Source organism: Macrosteles quadrilineatus, unplaced genomic scaffold (genome assembly GCF_028750875.1).
Source record: "Macrosteles quadrilineatus isolate MER2022 unplaced genomic scaffold, UCM_ALF_1.0 Scaffold_1__1_contigs__length_201487025, whole genome shotgun sequence".
Taxonomy (NCBI): Eukaryota; Metazoa; Arthropoda; class Insecta; order Hemiptera; family Cicadellidae; genus Macrosteles; species Macrosteles quadrilineatus.
The window spans coordinates 55,528,025-55,550,031 of record NW_026542594.1 but is presented as its reverse complement, the minus strand read 5'-3'; the positions used below and the strand labels follow the sequence as shown (position 1 = coordinate 55,550,031).

Sequence of the window (22,007 nt, the reverse complement as noted above, 5' to 3'; positions counted from 1 at the left end):
ATACACGTTATCAGCTTATTTCCCGTTTTTTTTTTTTTTTTTTTTTTTTTTTTTTTACTGAAGGGAAGGATCCAACCAAACCCCGGTCTTGTTACTCTCTATTGTCTATCTTATGTTGTATCATTAACAGATAGCCCAAATGACAAATTACATCTGGTTCCAGAACCAATCTATCTAGGAATCTAACCAGTAACCTTCATATTTGAAATTAATTTGAAGAGTTAAAGGTCTGAAAACAAAAACTTGAACCTCAGGTATACAATCAAGTTTCTTGGAAGGAAATTAATTTTAATTCTAAAGAAATATAGGTAAATAAAACAAGGAATATATTTCGTAAAATCTTGTACTTCCACATTTATTATGTAAATCAATACATTATCATGCCATGAAATAAAATATTTATATTATTTTGAACTGGTTTCATACAAAATTTAAAAAAAAATTAAAGATGACTAAAGTTGTTGGTTCATCTCCTGCCGTAGTATCCGCCAGAGTAGCTGTGGTGTTGCTGTGGAGGAGGTGGTCTGTAACTCTTGTGTGGACCACTTCCATAGCTGACAACCCCTCCATACCTTCCACCACTCTCAGACCCACCAAAGCCACCTCTGCTGCTGCTGCTGCTACTATAGCTGTCTCTTGACGAGGCCACTCCTTGGTTAGGGCCTCCCTAAATAAAAAAAAATAGCATACGATCATTCATTTGTTATGTCACCAATATATTTAATACGCTAGGTAATAGGTTTATATTAATCTACTATATTAAGAGCAAGAGGGATACTTCTAATCAGACTATATTTACGAAATTCATGTAATACCTTTTTCACTACACTACTATGAGATGAGCTGTGTTTTGTGTTTTCAACCTGTGAAACATCATATTTTCTACAGCTGTTTATTGTTTACTTAAAAGGGCTGCATGAGATCGATTGAATTTATTTAAATCTATATATATAATACGCTAAGCCGATTTTTGTGAACAAAACTCCTCCCTCATTTTTGGACCGATTTTGATGATTAAAGTGTCAAAAGAATTGCCCTGATCTGTAGTTTTGCAAAGTGTTTTTAGTTTTTCGATATCTTTATTAGTTTGTGCAGGATCTTCCATCAAAGTTGGACTTTCTCCCATAAGATTAACATGGGGGAATCTAAAAATTTAATTGGAAACTTTGTCTATACTAATTTGAGAGAACGGCTGGGCGTAGAAACTTGGTAGGGGTGTCAAAAGAAAGGTCTTGATCTGTAGATGAGTTATCAAAAGAAAAACGAAGTAAATTCCCTTAGGGCTCTGCCCCAGAAGCGTTTAAAGATATCTCGACAAATTTGTTTACATTTTTGCCATGTGGATAATACTTTTTAATGAAACAGCTGTTAATTTGTAAATATTATTTTAAACAAGACACATTAATTGGGAGTTACTGAATTGTCCAAAAGAAGCATTTTCAATGTTACTGTAAACCGGGGTGAAGATGAACAGCGGGGTGAAGATGAACAAAACTCGGAAAATGTTTATTATATTTTTTTACATAAAAAAGAAAAAAGAAATCGTAAAAAAAGAATAAATAAAAATAGTTTATGAATCAGCATCTTTTTGTCTACATAAAACACATACTATAATAATCATAACCCAATTGGCGTGTTAAAAAAAATATTTTAAGCGACCGTGTTTTTTGTAATAAAATTATGTCCTAAATCCATGTATAGACAATTTGTCAAAAAAACATAATTAACCATAAAACCATAAAACATAATTTGAGAAAACGTCTTTTGATAGCTCCCCAAGTAACATATATCAATTTCAGCTTTTATAAAATGACGAAAATTAATCTTCGTCATACCTAAGTTTTAAGGGTTTCTGGCAGAGGGTTTAAACCACACAAAGTGTCTGGCAATGGAGGAAATGATTTCTAACATTCTTCTGAAGAAAATATGAAAGAACCAAGCTTTATACTATAACGAACATTATTTGTAAATTTCAGACCTTTGTTACCTTTTTGTTGCCAAAGTAACCAAGATCCAAATTTCATAATCGCCGATCATTCTTAACTGATTTGGGAGCATTTGCTGAGAAACTTTCAGCTTTTGTAAAATAACGAAGGTATTGCTCTATTTATCGCGGTTAGATGATTTATTAATATTACGCCTTGAAAATAACCGTCGATTTCGACGGGTTTCACCTAGTTTAAATATAATTCATATATTTTTTCATTCGGATTACATTTTTCAGTGATTTTTATGATGACATAATTACCCTGGGTCTTCGGTCCTGGTATGGCTGATATCTGTTGTCTCTACTTTGGAAGTTTCTGCCGCGATCGGGTCTGAAACACAGTGAATTACAGATCCAAGCCATTGTTAAGATTAAGGGTGTAGTAAACTGACAGGCAGCGAAAAAAACAATTAATTGTGTATGTAGTATATGATTTGTAATTATTTATTTCGCATGGTTAAATTTTTATCACTAGTGAAAGTAAGAGTGATAAAGTTGCAGTTCAATCATACTTTTTACAGGTTTTATTAAAACACCTGCCTAAGGGTATTGCAGAAACCTAAAAAAATAGATCAAATATTTAAAATTTCCAAGCTGAAATACTGTTATTAACTAGACAATTACATCATAAAATTTAATAGTTGTATAACTAAGTTACTAAAACGATGAACACATTCAAGTTTTTATATTCAATACAGGTTCGATTTGGATTTTGGTGTTCATATAATACAATATCTTCAGCTGAGCGGCAAGCAGCCGCTCATGGTATCAAGTCCAAACTGATTTTCGCGAAAACGCCGCTCGCCGTTTAATCCAACTATTCAGTTAAGTCGAAAATGTCAGAGGAGCAGCAGCAAACGTTCGAGCCTCCAGCCAAACTCAAGAAGACACAGGTGAAGTTGAGTGTTAGAAGTTTTGATAAGTGAGGTGTAGTTCAGGGACCAGCACGAAGGTTAAAAAACACTACAGTCACCAGAACACTATTGGACGAGAGAGAGAGCCAAGTTTGTCAAAAAACTAGAGAATTGTCAATTGACAACTATAGTTGCAATACGTCTTGCGGGTCAGTTTGCCATATTCGACTATATGAACTGACTCATACAACAGGGGAAATTCGACGAGCGTTTAACGTTTATAAACACCAAAGAGAAGTAGCCCTTGTAAAACAGGTATGAATTTACTACACCGTATTGCACAAATGTACAGAACAAGAGAGATTAGTCGTCTGAGGACAATGAGATAAATTATTTACATAAATACCTTGACTGACTGATAAAGAAATCAAATTTAAACAATCATAACAACTACGATACAATTACATTACATGCACAAATGCTCACCCATAGTTATTAGATCTGTAGTTGTTGCCTTGTCTTGGTTGATTGTAGCCACCTGAAAATTATTGTGTCATTATACAACTGAAAACATGTGATGGCAAATAAGTCAGATCAAATAAAGAAGTATTAGATAAAATGTGATACTTTACAAGTGCTGAACCACAATAAAAGTTTCAAGATTATTAAAGTTAATTCCAGGAAATGAATGATTATCTAACAGAGATATTAATTTTTTAAAAGGAAAGATATTCCTCACAAGACGCACGTCCAAGGCACGAGTGAGGCCAAGATACTCGTTGTTTTCACTGAAAAACTATAATGTACTAGGGTTGCTTTCTGCTTTCAGAGCAGTGAAAGCCAGTCGAGCTTGATCACGCATCAGGTTGAAGTAAGAAACTCAAATTTCGTCTCTGTAGACTTGTACAATACTACTGGATTTGATCAAAGTCTACTGACTTGCACTGTTTAAAGTAGATCCGCGTGTTTTTATTAGCCTGTTTAGATAAATATTGATTTGACAATATGCCAATTAGTTAAAATCAGCTAATTTAAATTCTTTGTTTAAACCAAAAACATTCAGTCAGAGACACAACAACAACAAATCTGCATTTTAAAACAACATATATATAACCACAACAACAAAACAATAGAACTAATTATTTACAAAAGTTTATTTTAATTTTTTTATAAATATGGTACTAAATACCAAGTTTTAAACATAAATTTTTTTATAAGTGAGGTACGCATTTGTACTTATTATCCATAAGATTAGTTATAAACCTGAATGACCGTTTTAAGCCGTGCACATGAATATGTTTTTGTGTCGTGTCTTATGTTGTACATGTATAATTTTTTACCCGTTTTCGTAATGGGAATGAGGAAATCTCGTGAAAATGTAAATACAATACATAAGATTGGTGGAGTAATCTCCGAAACGGCCGTGGAGCAATAACACATATGGATTGTGAAAACAGTAAGCAACTTATATATTTTTATACTAGCTGTGTGCCCGTTCTACGCACGGGGATCTTATCGTAATCAGTTAAAACCTTCTTATATTAAGCACAGCAGTTGGTTTGCATACTTTCAGATATGCTGACAAAACTATTATATAAAAACCTTCGCAAATACAGTATCTGACAGTTTCAAGCCAAAATTAATGCTTCGCAATTAAATTTCACCCGGATCTTGTTGGTCAATATGTTAAATCCAACGATTAAACTAAAAAAATGCTTTATAGATCTATAAGGCATAGCCCTAGGTAGGCCTATAATTGAAAGTTACTTTCCACAATTAATAGTTAAAAGTATTTAAGGTACTGTCCCACCCTAACAATTTAACACTTTATTCGGGTTGATATTTTCATTATCAAGGTGCTCTTAGGTCCTTTCCGTGAAACACTGAGAAATAAGGACAACGTTGCGTTAACAACAGACATACACACAAAAATACAGAACTTAATTAGGGAATTTGCTACGCTTTAGGCATAACAAAGTACATATAAAATTAGTATTTTAAATCTTTGTTAATGTCATAAAATTTTATCATAACAATTTATATTTGCTTAGACCGAAGATGACCCGAAATTCTGTCGAAATGCTAAATGAATCGGCTTGCTTTTTGAAATGAAGTACTATAGACGATTTAGTTTGGTAATTTAATAAAAATTACCAAAATAGGCCACGAACTATTGATACATAAACAACGTTCAAAGCGTTTCAACAATTCATGATGGTTTGCTGAATAAATGTTTTACTAAAATGCGTTATCGTTTTCTTAGCATAAACTAACATTTTGGAATCCAGACATAAAAAGCAAAACTTAACATCAATTAAATTGAATACGCCTGTAATAAATAAGGTGCAACACCAACGATAACTAATTTGTAAATTAGGCCTACAGTGATGTGTTGGTACGTAAACATGATTCTTGCAGCTACCGACGGTTCTATAGGAAAGAACCAGTACCAAAAACCAACGTTTACAGTAGTTAAGAACTATAGTACATCCGACCAAATTAAATGCATTAATCTAGTCCCAAAGTTATTGATCTCTTGGTTTTGGATTTTCTCGTAAAAAGTTATAACTTTTAATGTAAACTTATCAAGTTTGAAAAAAAACAACCTTATCCAAACAACTTTTTGTTATTCAATAGATTACGTATTCTCTAAACAATGATTAGTACATCTATTAACATTAGAAGGAAATGTGTCAAAAATCTCACAATGTTGGATTTTTGGACATTGTAATTTTATTTCTTAAGTAGGTAGGCCATTCTATCTATGGAAAAGTACCGGTATCAAGGATCGTCGTCGAAAAGGTTGTTATGAATAAATAGGTAGGCGTACGTACCCAAGAGATGGGCTATGGGCCTATTGGCTGTATGGTCCAGCGACTGCATCACACGGTGAGTAGAAACAGAAAGTGACACATTGGAAAAGCCAACTAAGCATCATCCGTAAACCTCTGTCACAATCACCCACTGCAGTTGTGATTTTTTACTTTACACTTTACACAACCACCATTGAAGCACCTTCAATGAATGGAAACCTTGTTTGTAAGCTATTGGCGACGATCATTAATAAATTTAAGTTTCCCAGCCCTATACAACACTGATTCAAGGTCTATTTTCTGGTTATCAAAACTCAAGAACAATTTTATACACAAAGAATCCCTGGCTCCTGACCTGGATGATGCTTAGTTATTTAATTTAATTTACGGTTACACTATATTATTCCACTTGCGATTAATCAAATCCTTTATGTAAGAAAAACGTTATTAATCTCACTTGGATGGAATTTGCCTTCAAAACGTGATCGGAAATGGTTGCGGTATTTGTAAACAACATTTGTAAACATATCAGTGACAGCTAGAAAAAATAATCTTGATCCGAACAGCTTTTCGTTATTTCATAGATGATTATATGATCAAAATTGGACGAAAACTTGACAAAAATCGCACAAAACTGCATTTTTGAACGTCCGTAATTTTATTTACAAAGTAGTGAGGCCATATTTTAATGGCTAAAGACACTCTCGCCAATCCAGTGAATACATTAAAATGACTTGGATCTTGATAGGTACTCTCGTTTTCCTGGAGAAGATTGCGTAAAATGCCATCTTGAGTGTTACAGACAGACAGAAAGACAGACAGAAAGACAGACAGACAGACAGACAGACAGAAATTTTGATCAGTCTTGTTTCGGCTTCTTTAATGTATAAAACGTAAAAATAACCTAAAAGTTTATGATTCTGAGCAATGTACAGACAAAACTCTAATTTTATTTATATAGATACCTATCATCAAGCAGTCTGCCACACTGCAAAATCATTCACTTAATTTAACAGTCGTATTTATCCCATTGCTCAGAAATACACCATAGGTATGTTATATGCTCAATGGTATTCATCAAAATGGCCTTTTTCTTTTAGTCTCTAATTACTGTAGTAATTTCATATTAATTATACTGTAAATGGCTCGTTACGACCATAATATGTTAGGTTTGCAATCTTTTGTTTACATTTTACTTGTTAATTCTTAAAGATACTTAACAACCCATAAGCCTCATGTTAAAAATTGAAAATTTTAAGTTAGTTTTAATTTATTTTAGCATTAACTAATTGTAATTTGTATATTTATTATCATTCGATTCTCACTATCTATAAAAATAACCTTGGTAAGTTTAAGCTGAAATATCTACAGCGGGTTTTACGTGATTATGTAAGAAAGTTTGCATTGAAGTCAACCTCAAAGAACATATCACGGGGTATATCACCCCCGCTCAATACAGTAAGTTATAAATTAAATTCAAACCAAAAGTAATATCTCCTAGTCCAAGTTCATATTTAAACTATCAAAAATAAAAATAGAGGGAAAATAATTTTTTTTTAAATTGCATAAAACACATAAATAAGTATGATACGCCTTCATAATAAAATTATATTATTCTTGACAAATGAATGACAAAAATCAGTCTGGGTGATAATTGTTGACCAATTATGTCACAGGCATGGATGGATTAGCGGAAAGTTGTACATTGCAGTCTAATTTGAGTTTAAAATCTGGACTGAATAAAATTTTAAGCAGCCGTGAGACCGCCTGTCTGACTAGACTATGTATATACATAGATGGCAGCCACTCGCCCACATATCACTGCAAAAGTTGCACACATTCTTCCTCGATGTGTGGTACATCGGTAACAACAAAAGCTGGTACACATCTGACCTGGCCAATCTGAGAAATAGAGTTTTATTCCTAAACTAGCTGTAACCCGCGGGCTTTGCCCCGTTTAACTTCTTAATTTTCAAGATTATCTCGTTCGCATGGCTCAATCACGTCCTTGTTGAAGTTTGTTCGCTACGCTCACTCACCTTTAGGTTGGAGCTCGTTCGCTGCGCTCACTTGCCTTCAGGTTAGCTCGTTCGCTACGCTTACTCGCCTCCAGGTTGAAGTTCGTTCGCTACGCTCACTCACCTTTTGGTTGCAAATTAGCTGTTGTCATAAATGTAAAAGAAATAATAGTGCTGCACCCTGTTGGTAATCCTTGTAACTTTAATGCTATTGAACATCATAGAACAGAACCAACTTGTTTAATTGAAACAGCTGTTAATATTCAATAATTCCATTTCTCATAAGGTTAACATGGGAAACTCCAGAGCCACTGGGGCGGAGCCCGAAAGGATTTTTGAAATAAGAATATGTCTATATGTTAATCGGGAATGTGAGCTATCATCATGCCAAATTTCAGCCCAATCCGACCAGTATTTTTCGCGTTCACTTGTCACAAACATACATCCATACATCCATACATCCATCCATCCAAACTTTCTCATTTATAATATTAGTAGGATGACATTTATAAATCTGCAATAAATCATACTGATAAGCAGCACTACTATCATCTCTATCTATGTGCCCAAAAAGACTACAGGAGTAAAGTAACCAAAGCTAAAAAGGAATCAAATTCAAACTATATCACAAATTCCCACAACCCGAACAAAGCGGCTTGGGACCTTATAAACTCAAGCAGAAAAATCAATACAATTTGCAAAAACAACAATAGCCCAGATACATCATTCAATACCTTTTTCATTAACAGTGTTACTGACATCGCTTCACGTTTCACCAATTGCAATGTCGATCCAGCTGACAATATCCCTCTAAACCCCATGAACAAATTAGAAAACTGGAAACTCGTAACCCCAAGTCAAATTGAGTCTATTGTTAAGAATTTCTCAAACTCGAACAGCCCTGACATATATGGATTAAATGTGAACATTCTAAAGAATACCATCCACTGTATGTCCAAACCTCTAGCTACAGTGATCAATATATGTCTTAGAGAGGGATTTTTTCCAAGTTTTCTAAAAATAAGCCGAACAGTCCCCGTATTTAAGAAAGGTGACCCGGAAGAATTATCTAATTATAGGCCTATATCCCTGATACCAAGGACCAACTGGGTGAGTTTTTTGAAGGCTCGAATCTTTTCACGAATGATCAACATGGGTTTCGAAAGGGCAGATCAACAACCACTGCGTTGCTAAATCTAACATCAAAAATAAATTATGCTTTTGACAACAAATACCTGACAAACCTAACCCTATGTTACCTCAGCAAGGCGTTCGACTGTATCTCACACGACGTCCTGCTGAGGAAAATGGAAAGATACGGGATAAAGAACGTTGCACTAAAAACCTTTCATGACTATTTGAGAGACAGAAAGCAAGTGGTATCTATAAGGGGAGCTCTCTCCAGTGACCTGAATGTCAGCTTAGGGGTCCCCCAGGGTTCTATCCTGGGGCCTGTTCTCTTCCTGATTTTTATCAACGACTTGAGGACTGACGGGAGAACCCTGTTCTTTGCTGATGACACCACCCTCATCACGAGCAATGGTCAATTGGACCAACTAAAACTCGAAGCAGCTGAAATCCTGGACGAGGCAAAAGCCTGGTTTTCAACGAACAAACTTAAAATAAACAATGACAAAACCCAAGAACCTATATGCAGTTTAAAACCCCAAACTCTGCAACAACTACCTGTCAATCTACTAGGTTTTTGGCTGGATAGTAGGTTGACATGGGACAAACATAAAAATGAGTTGGAAAGCAGACTTTCCAGAACTGTTTTCCTCTTAAGAAAGTTAAAAAATCTGGTCACAGATGCATACTTAAAGCTGGCCTATTATGGCCTCTTCCACAGCTTGATGAGCTATGGTGTCATTGTCTGGGGACACGCTTCAGAGACCAAGAACATTCTGATAGTTTAAAAGGCTGCCATAAGAGCCATAACGTCCAGCGAAAGACACGAACATTGTAGGCCACTTTTCCGAGCCCTAGGAGTAATGAATATCTACAGCCAATTCATTTATAACTGTCTGGTGCAGACCAAGGAAAATATTGATAACCTCAGCTGCAGAAACCAGCTACATCGTTATAATACGAGAAAAGGAGAAGATTTAAACGTTCCTTTCTGCAGGCTTAGTAAACAAAAAGACTGTTATCCGGTCCTTGGCATCAGACTTTATAACCACCTGCACCAGGACATAAAGTCACTCCCTCTTAAGAGCTTTAAAAAGAGAGTAGAGGAGCTACTCAAGGCGCGGCCCTATACTCCATGAAGGAATATTTCACAGAGGAAAATGGTGAATGGACCTCGTAATCTACAGCCATGTTAACCGCATAAATATATAAAGTATTAAAACTTAAATGTTTTTAAATGTTTTTTCTTTGACGAAATCTGTCCAGTCACTACTGGTCATCGATGGATGCATGGTATAAAGGTATAAAGGTAAAGATAATATAATTTAGAAGGTTTCGGTGCAATTGATGTGCGATTTAAAACGAATTTGAAAGCTCTTTTCTGTAACCTAATCTTGGTATAGTGTATCTAAAGTTCAATGTTCAATATATATATAAGTTGGCTAGTGAACATTTTTTGTTTGTTGTCTTAACTGTATATTGGAAGGTTTTTTTTTTTTTTTTTTTTTTTTTTTTAGGGTGAGGAGGGAAAATGCTTTTACGCACACAGGTAGCCAGCCTGTAGTGTGAGACTCCTGAGTTTATCACAGACTACTCACTAAAAAACCCCCTCTACTCTGTTGGACACAGACCTGGAATTGTTTTTCACATTACTTCAAGTCAGGCCATGTGAAAAAATTCCAGGAAGGTTTAATATTTATTTATTTTAACATATTGGAAGGTTTAATGAACAACTGTCTAATAGTAATATTGAGTACAAGAAAACCGCGGAATAACAAATCAGTAGAATATCTTAGCCCTTTTTCAGCATAGTGCTATGTTATTATGTATAGAGCGCTGTGTCAACCCTACCAGGCGCCCAGTCAGAGCCGGTGGCGGTCTGGAAGTGCCGTATTCGGCCTCTGCACTATCCAAATTAAATGTTAATTTATATAAATAATATGCGTAACAATTTGGTTGAGGAGTATCAATATTTCAAATACAAAACCAATCACCTCCAAAACAAGCTTTTACATTTTTGTCAAGCGTTTGCCGTTTTTGAGAAAAAGTTGATTTACAAAAGTTACAACAAAAACGTTTTGGGTAGAGTAAAAATTCTGAAACTACACATATTAATTCATTATATATGTGTCCATATTGTATTAAAGTTTGATAAAGTTCTGACGTTTAGTTTACATTGTGTGAATCTTCAAAGTCATAAGATGGTTTTTGGTACTGTAAAAACAGGCAGATTTTACCTTCCGACTGTCATAAAAAATTTCTTAAACGATCTAAAAAAATTTTGTTTTCACAGGAATACGTAGAATAAAACAATGAAAAATTTATATATACTACGTGTTTTTCTTAGTTAGTTGGTTACTTTTCTGTAGAGCTCCAAACTCGAGTGTCTAAACTTTTTTCCCCGACAGTAGTGTCTCCAGTACCAGGAGGAGACACCCCCACCAGAACCAGAGTAAACACGGCTCAACTAATAAATCTTGAATCTTGAACTGTCTGTAAGCATGTATAGTTTTCTTAGTTTTTAGCGAATTTCCCGATAGGAAAGTAGCTATTACCGTAGGTCTCATAGTAAGACCTGGGCCCGGGACCGATTTACTTTTTCAGTTTGATTTTCCCAGAGGCCAAAAACACTATTCGTTCAAATATATCTGTGTGTGTGTCCGTGAATACGATAACATGAGTAATTTTTGTCAGTTTTTGATGAAATTTGGCTTAAAGGTGTAGGGCGGGATAAACTTGAATGAGATCGCAAACCAGCATGATTGGACTATGGGAACGGGGTTATTTGGGGTCAAAATTGGATTTTATCATTTTTGACCCTCAAAACAAAAAAATTCCAATTTCTCTTGGTCAAATTTGTAGAGCTTAAAAAAAATAATTTAGTTTATTGAAGAGTTTTTTACGACTATTGGTCACGAAAAAATTCAAAAAAATCGTAAACTTAAAATTACTATGCTATTCATATGGGGAATAAGTAAACTGTTGTAGTTTGCTTGTTTACGGATATATTTTGATCAAACTTGGCAATTACCTTATTTTATACTAAGCTATTGATATTCTACTAAAAACCCACTTAATTACTCTCCCTGTAGCAGCAAACCTAGGTATTTGTTGAACATAATGCTATTTAAATTGAAAATCCAATCGGGCAAATGGAAATTCGCTTAGTCTGCAGGTTTACTGCGGCGGGGGTATTGTGACGGTGCAATTTCGTCCTGGGACAAAATTGTACTGTCGGCCTCGGATAGCTAATCTAATTGAGTTAGTCCAGGGTTAGTGGTAATAATAATAGTATTTTGTTTTAAAATATGGGCTCAGATATGGTCGTTAAAGCATCAGCTTTCAGTGAATGACACATTCATCACTGCCCGGGTTAGGCCTTAATTTAAACAAATTAGTAATTAGGCGTTAATTCCGTGAGTGAAACACTGGTCGTAATAAAACTAAAATATTAACTTCGAAAATAAAATAAAACTTCTACTTAATGGATATACCGTGTTTCACTCTTGGAATTAAAACCAATTATACTTACAATTAACCGATTCGATTGTCGCCCTCAGCCTAACACCTAGTATTCGACGCTACCAGGGTTATTTCACCACTGGTTTATTTACCGGGCTATTCCGCCCTCGCCCTACCAGGGAGATGTTGCTAGCTATTCGCCCAGCACAGCACTCACGTCCGACTGGCCCAAGATGTATGGAGTAAAGGAGGTGGGCCAGACAGAGCGGACTGCGCGCGATGACGTCACTGCAGTCCCGGCCGCGGCTGCTTCGCCGCTAGATACATGCTAAACGCACAAACCTTACTTTTTGAGACACGATTTACGCTGGTTTGGAGGAGGTATTTACCGTTATGACACAAATATCTTTGTGTACTAAATAATGATTTTTATGATTTTGAACTAAACATGAATTGTGAACAGTTTGACAATAGTAAATAACCAATTAGGCCTGAATGTTGCATAGAAAGTGATGAAATGCGGGCGTCTACCGATTCAGTTGGAATAATATTACACTTAAGAATTATTTTAGATTAAGATATAACACTCCCCTTTTTCAGGTCAGTTAATAAAAAATATCTTTTAGCACTAGGTAAAAAAGTTGCCTGTTTAAAAGTTACTTCAACTGCTTTTTGGTGTTAGTTATAAATGAAACGCCATCCTTTTTCATGTTTTATTTCTTTTTTTCCTTTTTAAAGATACACTTATTTGGGTTTGTTGATAAAAAAAAACAAAAAAAACAACCAATTATTTAATAGTTTACATGAGAATCATAAATGTTGCTTACAAATCAAAGTCAACTACGATACTGTATTACTATTTTACAGGAATTAAATAGACCACAAAAATCTGTTTGGATAAATGGCATTGACCAAAGAATACGCTCAGAGAATACTAATGATTTTCCCCGAGGGAAGCTTGTTTCACAGGTACTTTTAAAGAAAAATATTAATTCCGTATGTATAAACATATGTTTCATTTTAGACTTTATTATTTTCGTGTTAAGAGGATTTTCTCTTTTATGTAAGTGCACGTTGTTCGGTGTTTTTATACGAGTTTACTTTCTGAGATAAAAAATGCTAGCTATATGCAATGACAGTTACCTATTTTAAAACTAAAACTCAATCCGACATAAGAGTCATATTTTATTCGCAAACAAAATATGCTTTGTCTTTATTGAAATGTGCAAAAGAAACGATTTTTGGATTTCAATCATTTTTATATTTGTTTATTTTGAAGATGTTTAAAGGAATTAATTTCATGATTATTGAGTTTGGGGAATGTTTAACATTCGTGAACCCTGAATGAAACTTGTGTCTACTGAACACAGTATTATCGCAGTGATGCGGAGGAATGTTCTACAAAACGAAAATTGAGAAAACTTTACCGGGGAAACAAAAAGGTTGTGCAAGCTGTGTTGTAATAATAAAACACCACAATGTAGGCTAAATGAAAATTGAGAGTTTGGAAAAGGAATTTTTTAAATCGAAAATTAAATAGGTATTTTACCTAGGCCTATTTAAAATGCTTTGATATGAATAAATGACCCTGTTAAGAAATCAAAGACATTAAGCCATTACGCCATAAAGTTCATAGTTTACCTCTAGACCGTCTTGAGATATTTGCTCTAAGAAGAATAGTAGAGTCTAATGATATTGAAGTTTTTAATCAGGCAAAAACAAATGAACAGCAAAAAAAATCAAAAACAATCAACTAAGAAACGTCATCGTCAGTACTAAATTTAAGAGTAAGTAAAAGATTTCAAGAACTCTACAACTCAATGTGTTTATATCTGATTGCATGTCCAATGGTGAGAGATACACTTTGTAAATAAAGTGTTTTTATTTCAAATGTGTTTTCTTTCCATTCATAAAAATATAAATCTCCATTCCTAATTACACTAATCTAATGATGATTGTACATTACCAAAAGCTACTTTTATTTTGTATATCTGTATAGTGAAAAATGTTTGTTTGATTTAAATAATAATTTGAAAAATGTTAAGGGTATCTAATTTAGTTACTAATATATTCATGAACAACTGTAGTTAAGTAGGCTATCCTAAAAATATATAGATCATAAAATTAGATGCTATTTACCGGATCAGAGTAGATCCTTAGTGATATAACAACAATTGCAGAAATGGACATCAATTTAATCAACAATTGCTCTAATATTTGAGTAGTAATATAATAAGGAATAACATATTAATATATTTAAAACCAAGCAAAACCAATTTTAACAATTGCGTAGTACAAACTGGCGTAAACAGCGCAAAACAACATCTAAAAGTGTTGTGTACGGGCTGTGAGTAGCGGCTCGAGGACTGCAGTGACGTCACTGCCTCAGTCCGATGGGCGAGGGGGGGAGAGGGGCGCGCTCTGTCTGGCCCACCTCTTTTACTCCATGCATCTTGCGACTGGCCCGTGTCCATGCCCGTGTCCTGCGCGGCTTTTATAGGAGTCGCGACGCTAGCGCAGTGCGTGGCCGCTCGGTGAACTAATGACTCTGCGCGGGCCATTTGAAATCGCCTAAACGCTCGTTTTCTGATCTCGTAATATTTTTACCGTTACACCCCCTCTTTAGTTCGGGGCGAGAAAAAAAAAATGCACGAAAAAAAATTCTCTCACTTCAGAGAAATCAACATTGGGTGCCATCGTTTCCCGTAACTGAAAGGAAAACTCTCGTATAAAATAAAACAATATTCTTGTGATGTTAAAGACGGTTTTTCCAACAATAAATAGGTAGAACGACTATTAATCGTCATGCCGTCCTATAAAAGGCCTAAGACCCTTAACTCGAAATACTTGTTTCTATTTCCATTCGGGGGGTTTACTTTGTACCGACCTATGACAATAACAGGACCCTTCAAATTTCGGCACTAATCGACTCGCAATAGCTTCGGTTTTCGACGAGAGCACGTGAGTTTTCGACGAGAGCACGTGAGTTCGCTTTAGAACGGACCGAACAACATTGTACCGCACATCCCTCCTCCGTAGGTTAGCCTGTCTATTTAAGGCAGTTCGGAGGTTCTTTTGGGTGTCATCGTACAATTTCGTACAACGCCGTATCCGTTTGGCATGTTTTACCTCACGCTCTGGCTCTCCTAATTCCGAAGTATAATTGTCGTATGAGGGCGGACATTTGCTTACTTTCACAAACGAAGTATGATACCCACGATCTGGGTTTGGTTGCTCGTTAACCTTTGAGGTTTGTAGCGAAGGCTTGAAATGCGCGACTACGGGACAGATTGTGACATTGAAAGAAAGTAAATTATAGTCAAACCAGTTTTATTCTTGATGAGATCAGAGGATTATGTGTGTAAACCTCGTCCCATGTTCCCGTATAATACCAAAGCCGTGTTGTCAGCAAATATAATTAAGCGCCAATTTATGTTTAATTGGGTTATATAGGAAAAAGCAGTGGTCCGAGGGGACTTCCTTGCCATCATGTCATAATCAACATTCGTTGGGCCACTATTTATGCTATTTATGCAAACTTGTTGTTATCTATTGTAAGACATTGTAACCTGGTTTAGATTTGCTAACAACTAGTGGAAGCTAAAACAAAAGTTTTAAAGTCTTTTTAAATATCGTATCCTTACAAAATTGTAGCCTAAAGGAGAGTGTTTGTTTTTTTGCTCATTTAATTAGAGTACACAGCTGCTGTACTATATATATATATATATATATATATATATACTAGCTGTACCCGCGGGCTTTGCCCCGTTTTACTTCATAAGTGAGCTCGTTCGCATGGCTCAATCACGTCCTGGTTGAAGTTCGTTCGCTACGCTCACTTGCCTTCAGGTTAGCTCGTTAGCTACGCTAACTCGCCTCCAGGTTGAAGTTCGTCCGCCACGCTCACTCACCTTTTGTTTGCAATTTAGCTGTTGTCATAAATAAAAAAAAATAATAGTGCTGCACCCTGTTGGTAATACTTGTAACTTTAATGCTATTGTACATCATAGAGCAGAACCAACTTGTTTAATTGAAACAGCTGTTAAGATTCATTAATTCCATTTAAATATGAGTATAAGGTTAACATGGGAAACTCCAGAGCCACTGGGGCGGTGCCCGAGAGTCCGATCAGAATAAAAACAATTTAGTTTTCCTATAGTGTACCAAATTTCGGCCTCCTAGGTAAACGGGAAGTGGGAGGATTAGTGATGAGTGAGTGAGTGAGTCAGTCAGTGAGGGCTTTGCCTTATATATACAGTATATAGATATGTGTGTGTGTGTCCGTCCGGATGATAACTTGAGTAATTTTTGTCCGATTTTGATCAAATTTTTTTGAAGGTGTAAGGCGGGATAAACTTGAATGAGTTCGCTAACCAGCATGATCGGACCATGAGAACGGGGTTTAACGGGGGGTTTTATAGGGTAAAAATGGGGTTTTCTAACTTTTTACCCTTAAAACACAAAATTTATCAAATTTTCTCCAGACCTTTTTTAAGAGCTTACAAATAAATTAGTATATAAAATTGTTTTTGTACGGTGATGGGTTACGGAGAAAATTCAAAAAATTTTAATTTCAAATTCCCATGTTATTCTTATGGAGAATATTGTAAAATGTTGTAGTTGGCTTGTTTATGCATAAATTTTGATCAAACTTGGCGGATTTATTTATTTCATACTAAGCTATTGATATTTTAATAAAAACATTCTTTATTAGTTTCCCTGTATTAGCTAACCTAGGTACTCGTTCAACAAAAATGTTTATTTAATAGATTAATCGAAAATCAATCCAGGCAAACGGAAATCGCTTAGTCGGCAGGTTTGCTGCAGCGGGGGTATTTGGGTAAAATGTAAAACGAATAATCCGTACCAGTAAGTAAGTAATACAAACATCATTTTCCAAAACAGCAACCAAGTTCGAAGTGAACTTGGTAACCGAGACAGACGTGCACCCGAGATTTAGTCTCTGTTGAGATTTATTGTTTCTTATAAAGCGTTGTCCAAATTTCCTTTCATGTATTAACGGTAGCTACAATAGCCAAGGTTGGCCGGTGTCGGTCGCCTAGCAACGCCGCCGCGCCGCGTGTCGCCATGGCAACGACGGACAAATCGCACGGCCCGGCCACTCGACTTGAGGGCTCTTCACTCCTCACCCGGCACACAGCACACAGCACACAGCACACAGCACACAGCACACAGCACACCACCCGGACCGCGCGATTATGAATAATAAAAGATGTAAAATTATTAAACTTTGCACTAACGCTTCCTAAATAAATCTATACGGGAGAGCGAGCGGGGCCAGCGTTGGGACTAAGTAAAGATCATAATCTTAACATTGCGTGACATCAACGTACGCTAACGTCTTATACATTAAGACGAATTATCTTACGGTTTTTGGTAGAGGGGCTGCCCCAATAGTAATGGAGGTTGTAGGTGGGTGGACCAACTGTCTACGACGATTCATCACGCCACGACACACGTTCAACGTTCATCTGTACATTATCCTCTTAAGTATCTCAACAATAGATCGCCGACAATCAACGACTGTGTTCTAGGGAATCTGCCAGTTTGTGTGGTACGTTTGACATAAATTTTGTTTTCGTGTAGGAAATAAACCAAATGATTGAACAGTCATAGAAATGGTTATGAGATGAAGGTAATACTGTAATTCGTTTTGAGTTCACTCGTGCCCAAACTTTATTGGCGTTTGATGAGACATACGGACTGGTTGAAACTTTCCATTTGTTTACTGATTGATTGCACTATGCACTTTGAGTAAAAAGAATGCACAACTTGAATCACGTAATCAAATTGCAGGTGTTCCACTACCTGCACTTCATTGTTTACATAATTAGACTCATCTGATTAAAATCTGACGTAAATCAGGATCTTAGAAACAATGATTTCCTTTGTGTAGCTTCTACCAATTAAACATGAAAACTATTCGTGAACTTTCAACTCCCAACAGCTAAATTATTTAAAACAAAGGGTAAATGCATCGCGACGTTCGCTCCACAATGGGCGTTATTTTTACTCGTAGATCGGTTCAGTTTTCTAAGTCATGTCCTCAGAGCACATCAGCCGATAGCCGGTAGATTTTTCGTCTTAAATTAATGCGCGAGATCAAAAGTAAAAGGTAACAATATACTAATGCACAACGAGATATAAGTTGTTTACTGACTACACAACCGCGTGCAAGTTAACTGAAATATGAGTTTATAGGATATTAATTGTATATGATACTTAACATACTTACGTACACGAATACTAGTCTAGTATTCGTGCTTACGTATATAAATTACATAATTGGGATAGGGGTTTCTGTCTAATCTTCTCGCAGTACAGGTACAACACAAAACACAGTGTAGTCATTCTTTGTGTCTTTCTTTTCAGAGATAAAGATAAAAGCAAAAAAATCATAAATCTGGGTAAATTGTTATCAAATTATAAAAAAAACTACGAAATGTGACATTAAAACGGTGGCCATGGATAGTGTATGGTGTACGGGAATGTTTAGTGGTGGTAATTAGTGGGGTAGCTAGAGAGATGTAGGGGGTGCTGAGTGGACGAGCGGGCACGTTCACCGCCCACCTACTGCCTGCCGCCCGCCGCCCAACACTCGACAACTTCATTAAGCCGGGATACTAATTAAGTCTCAACCTCCTTGCGACTTAGTACGTCCCTTGCACGAGACAGTCATTGCAAAGCGTATCTTTTAGCATTTTACAGTTACACACCAGAGATAAGCTGCATGTCCCTTTTGCGAGACTATCATTGCACGGTGTATCCAGCAGCACTTTACAGTTGCACACCAGAGATAAGCTGCATGACCCTTTCACGAGACCGTCTTAGCACAGTTTATCCAGCAGCATTTTACAGTTACACACCAGAGATAAGCTGCATGACCCTTTCAAGAGACCGTCTTTGCACAGTTTATCCAGCAGCACTTTACAGTTACACACCAGAGATAAGCTGCATGACCCTTTCAAGAGACCGTCTTTGCACAGTTTATCCAGCAGCACTTTACAGTTACACACCAGAGATAAGCTGCATGACCCTTTCACGAGACTGTCTTTCCACAGTTTATCCAGCAGCACTTTACAGTTACACACCAGAGATAAGCTGCATGACCCTTTCAAGAGACTGTCTTTGCACAGTTTATCCAGCAGCACTTTACAGTTACACACCAGAGATAAGCTGCATGACCCTTTCACAAGACTGTCTTTCCACAGCACTTTACAGTTACACACCACAGATAAGCTGCATGACCCTTTCAAGAGACTGTCTTTGCACAGTTTATCCAGCAGCATTTTACAGTTACACACCAGAGATAAGCTGCATGACCCTTTCACGAGACTGTCTTTCCACAGTTTATCCAGCAGCACTTTACAGTTACACACCAGAGATAAGCTGCATGACCCTTTCAAGAGACTGTCTTTGCACAGTTTATCCAGCAGCACTTTACAGTTACACACCAGAGATAAGCTGCATGACCCTTTCACAAGACTGTCTTTCCACAGCACTTTACAGTTACACACCACAGATAAGCTGCATGACCCTTTCACGAGACCGTCTTTGCACGGTGTATCCAGCAGCATTTTACAGTTACACACCAGAGATAAGCTGCATGACCCTTTCACGAGACTGTCTTTGCACGGTGTATCCAGCAGCATTTTACAGTTACACACCAGAGATAAGCTGCATGACCCTTTCACGAGACCGTCTTTGCACGGTGTATCCAGCAGCATTTTACAGTTACACACCAGAGATAAGCTGCATGACCCTTTCACGAGACCGTCTTTGCACGGTGTATCCAGCAGCATTTTACAGTTACACACCAGAGATAAGCTGCATGACCCTTTCACGAGACTGTCTTTGCACAGTTTATCCAGCAGCATTTTACAGTTACACACCAGAGATAAGCTGCATGACCCTTTCACGAGACTGTCTTTCCACAGCACTTTACAGTTACACACCACAGATAAGCTGCATGACCCTTTCACGAGACCGTCTTTGCACGGTGTATCCAGCAGCATTTTACAGTTACACACCAGAGATAAGCTGCATGACCCTTTCACGAGACTGTCTTTGCACAGTTTATCCAGCAGCATTTTACAGTTACACACCAGAGATAAGCTGCATGACCCTTTCACGAGACTGTCTTTCCACAGCACTTTACAGTTACACACCACAGATAAGCTGCATGACCCTTTCACGAGACCGTCTTTGCACGGTGTATCCAGCAGCATTTTACAGTTACACACCACAGATAAGCTGCATGACCCTTTCACGAGACCGTCTTTGCACGGTGTATCCAGCAGCATTTTACAGTTACACACCAGAGATAAGCTGCATGACCCTTTCACGAGACCGTCTTTGCACGGTGTATCCAGCAGCATTTTACAGTTACACACCACAGATAAGCTGCATGACCCTTTCACGAGACTGTCTTTCCACAGCACTTTACAGTTACACACCAGAGATAAGCTGCATGACCCTTTCACGAGACTGTCTTTGCACAGTTTATCCAGCAGCATTTTACAGTTACACACCAGAGATAAGCTGCATGACCCTTTCACGAGACTGTCTTTCCACAGCACTTTACAGTTACACACCACAGATAAGCTGCATGACCCTTTCACGAGACTGTCTTTGCACAGTTTATCCAGCAGCATTTTACAGTTACACACCAGAGATAAGCTGCATGACCCTTTCACGAGACTGTCTTTCCACAGCACTTTACAGTTACACACCACAGATAAGCTGCATGACCCTTTCACGAGACTGTCTTTGCACAGTTTATCCAGCAGCATTTTACAGTTACACACCAGAGATAAGCTGCATGACCCTTTCACGAGACTGTCTTTCCACAGCACTTTACAGTTACACACCACAGATAAGCTGCATGACCCTTTCACGAGACCGTCTTTGCACAGTTTATCCAGCAGTACTTAACAGTTACACACCAGAGATAAGCTGCATGACCCTTTCACGAGACTGTCTTTCCACAGCACTTTACAGTTACACACCACAGATAAGCTGCATGACCCTTTCACGAGACTGTCTTTGCACAGTTTATCCAGCAGTACTTAACAGTTACACACCAGAGATAAGCTGCATGACCCTTTCACGAGACTGTCTTTGCACAGTTTATCCAGCAGCATTTTACAGTTACACACCAGAGATAAGCTGCATGACCCTTTCACGAGACTGTCTTTCCACAGCACTTTACAGTTACACACCACAGATAAGCTGCATGACCCTTTCACGAGACCGTCTTTGCACAGTTTATCCAGCAGTACTTAACAGTTACACACCAGAGATAAGCTGCATGACCCTTTCACGAGACTGTCTTTCCACAGCACTTTACAGTTGCACACCAGAGATAAGCTGCATGACCCTTTCACGAGACCGTCTTTGCACAGTTTATCCAGCAGTACTTTACAGTTACACACCAGAGATAAGCTGCATGACCCTTTCACGAGACTGTCTTTGCACAGTTTATCCAGCAGCACTTTACAGTTACACACCAGAGATAAGCTGCATGACCCTTTCACGAGACTGTCTTTGCACAGTTTATCCAGCAGTACTTAACAGTTACACACCAGAGATAAGCTGCATGACCCTTTCACGAGACCGTCTTTGCACGGTTTATCCAGCAGCATTTTACAGTTACACACCTGATGTACTACTTTTGCTGTAGGTGTTCTTATCTTATAAATCTATTATCACCGATAAACACTAG

The 22,007-nt window shown here is 37.1% G+C and overlaps 1 protein-coding gene across 2 annotated transcripts in view; it reads right to left on the bottom strand.

Annotated features, from left to right (window-relative positions):
* Window positions 1–327: 327 nt before the first annotated feature.
* Window positions 328–22,007, bottom strand: part of LOC128983126 (5'-3' exoribonuclease 2 homolog) — a 237,619-nt gene continuing 215,939 nt past the window's right edge. For both annotated transcript variants that reach the window (XM_054402296.1, XM_054402297.1), the window contains 3 exons: window positions 3,328–3,379; window positions 2,249–2,318; window positions 328–667 (listed from right to left, as the gene is read on the bottom strand). In XM_054402296.1, coding sequence (XP_054258271.1) covers window positions 467–667; window positions 2,249–2,318; window positions 3,328–3,379 — 323 coding nt within the window. In that variant the 3' untranslated portion in view covers window positions 328–466. The remainder of the gene's footprint in view (window positions 668–2,248; window positions 2,319–3,327; window positions 3,380–22,007) is intronic.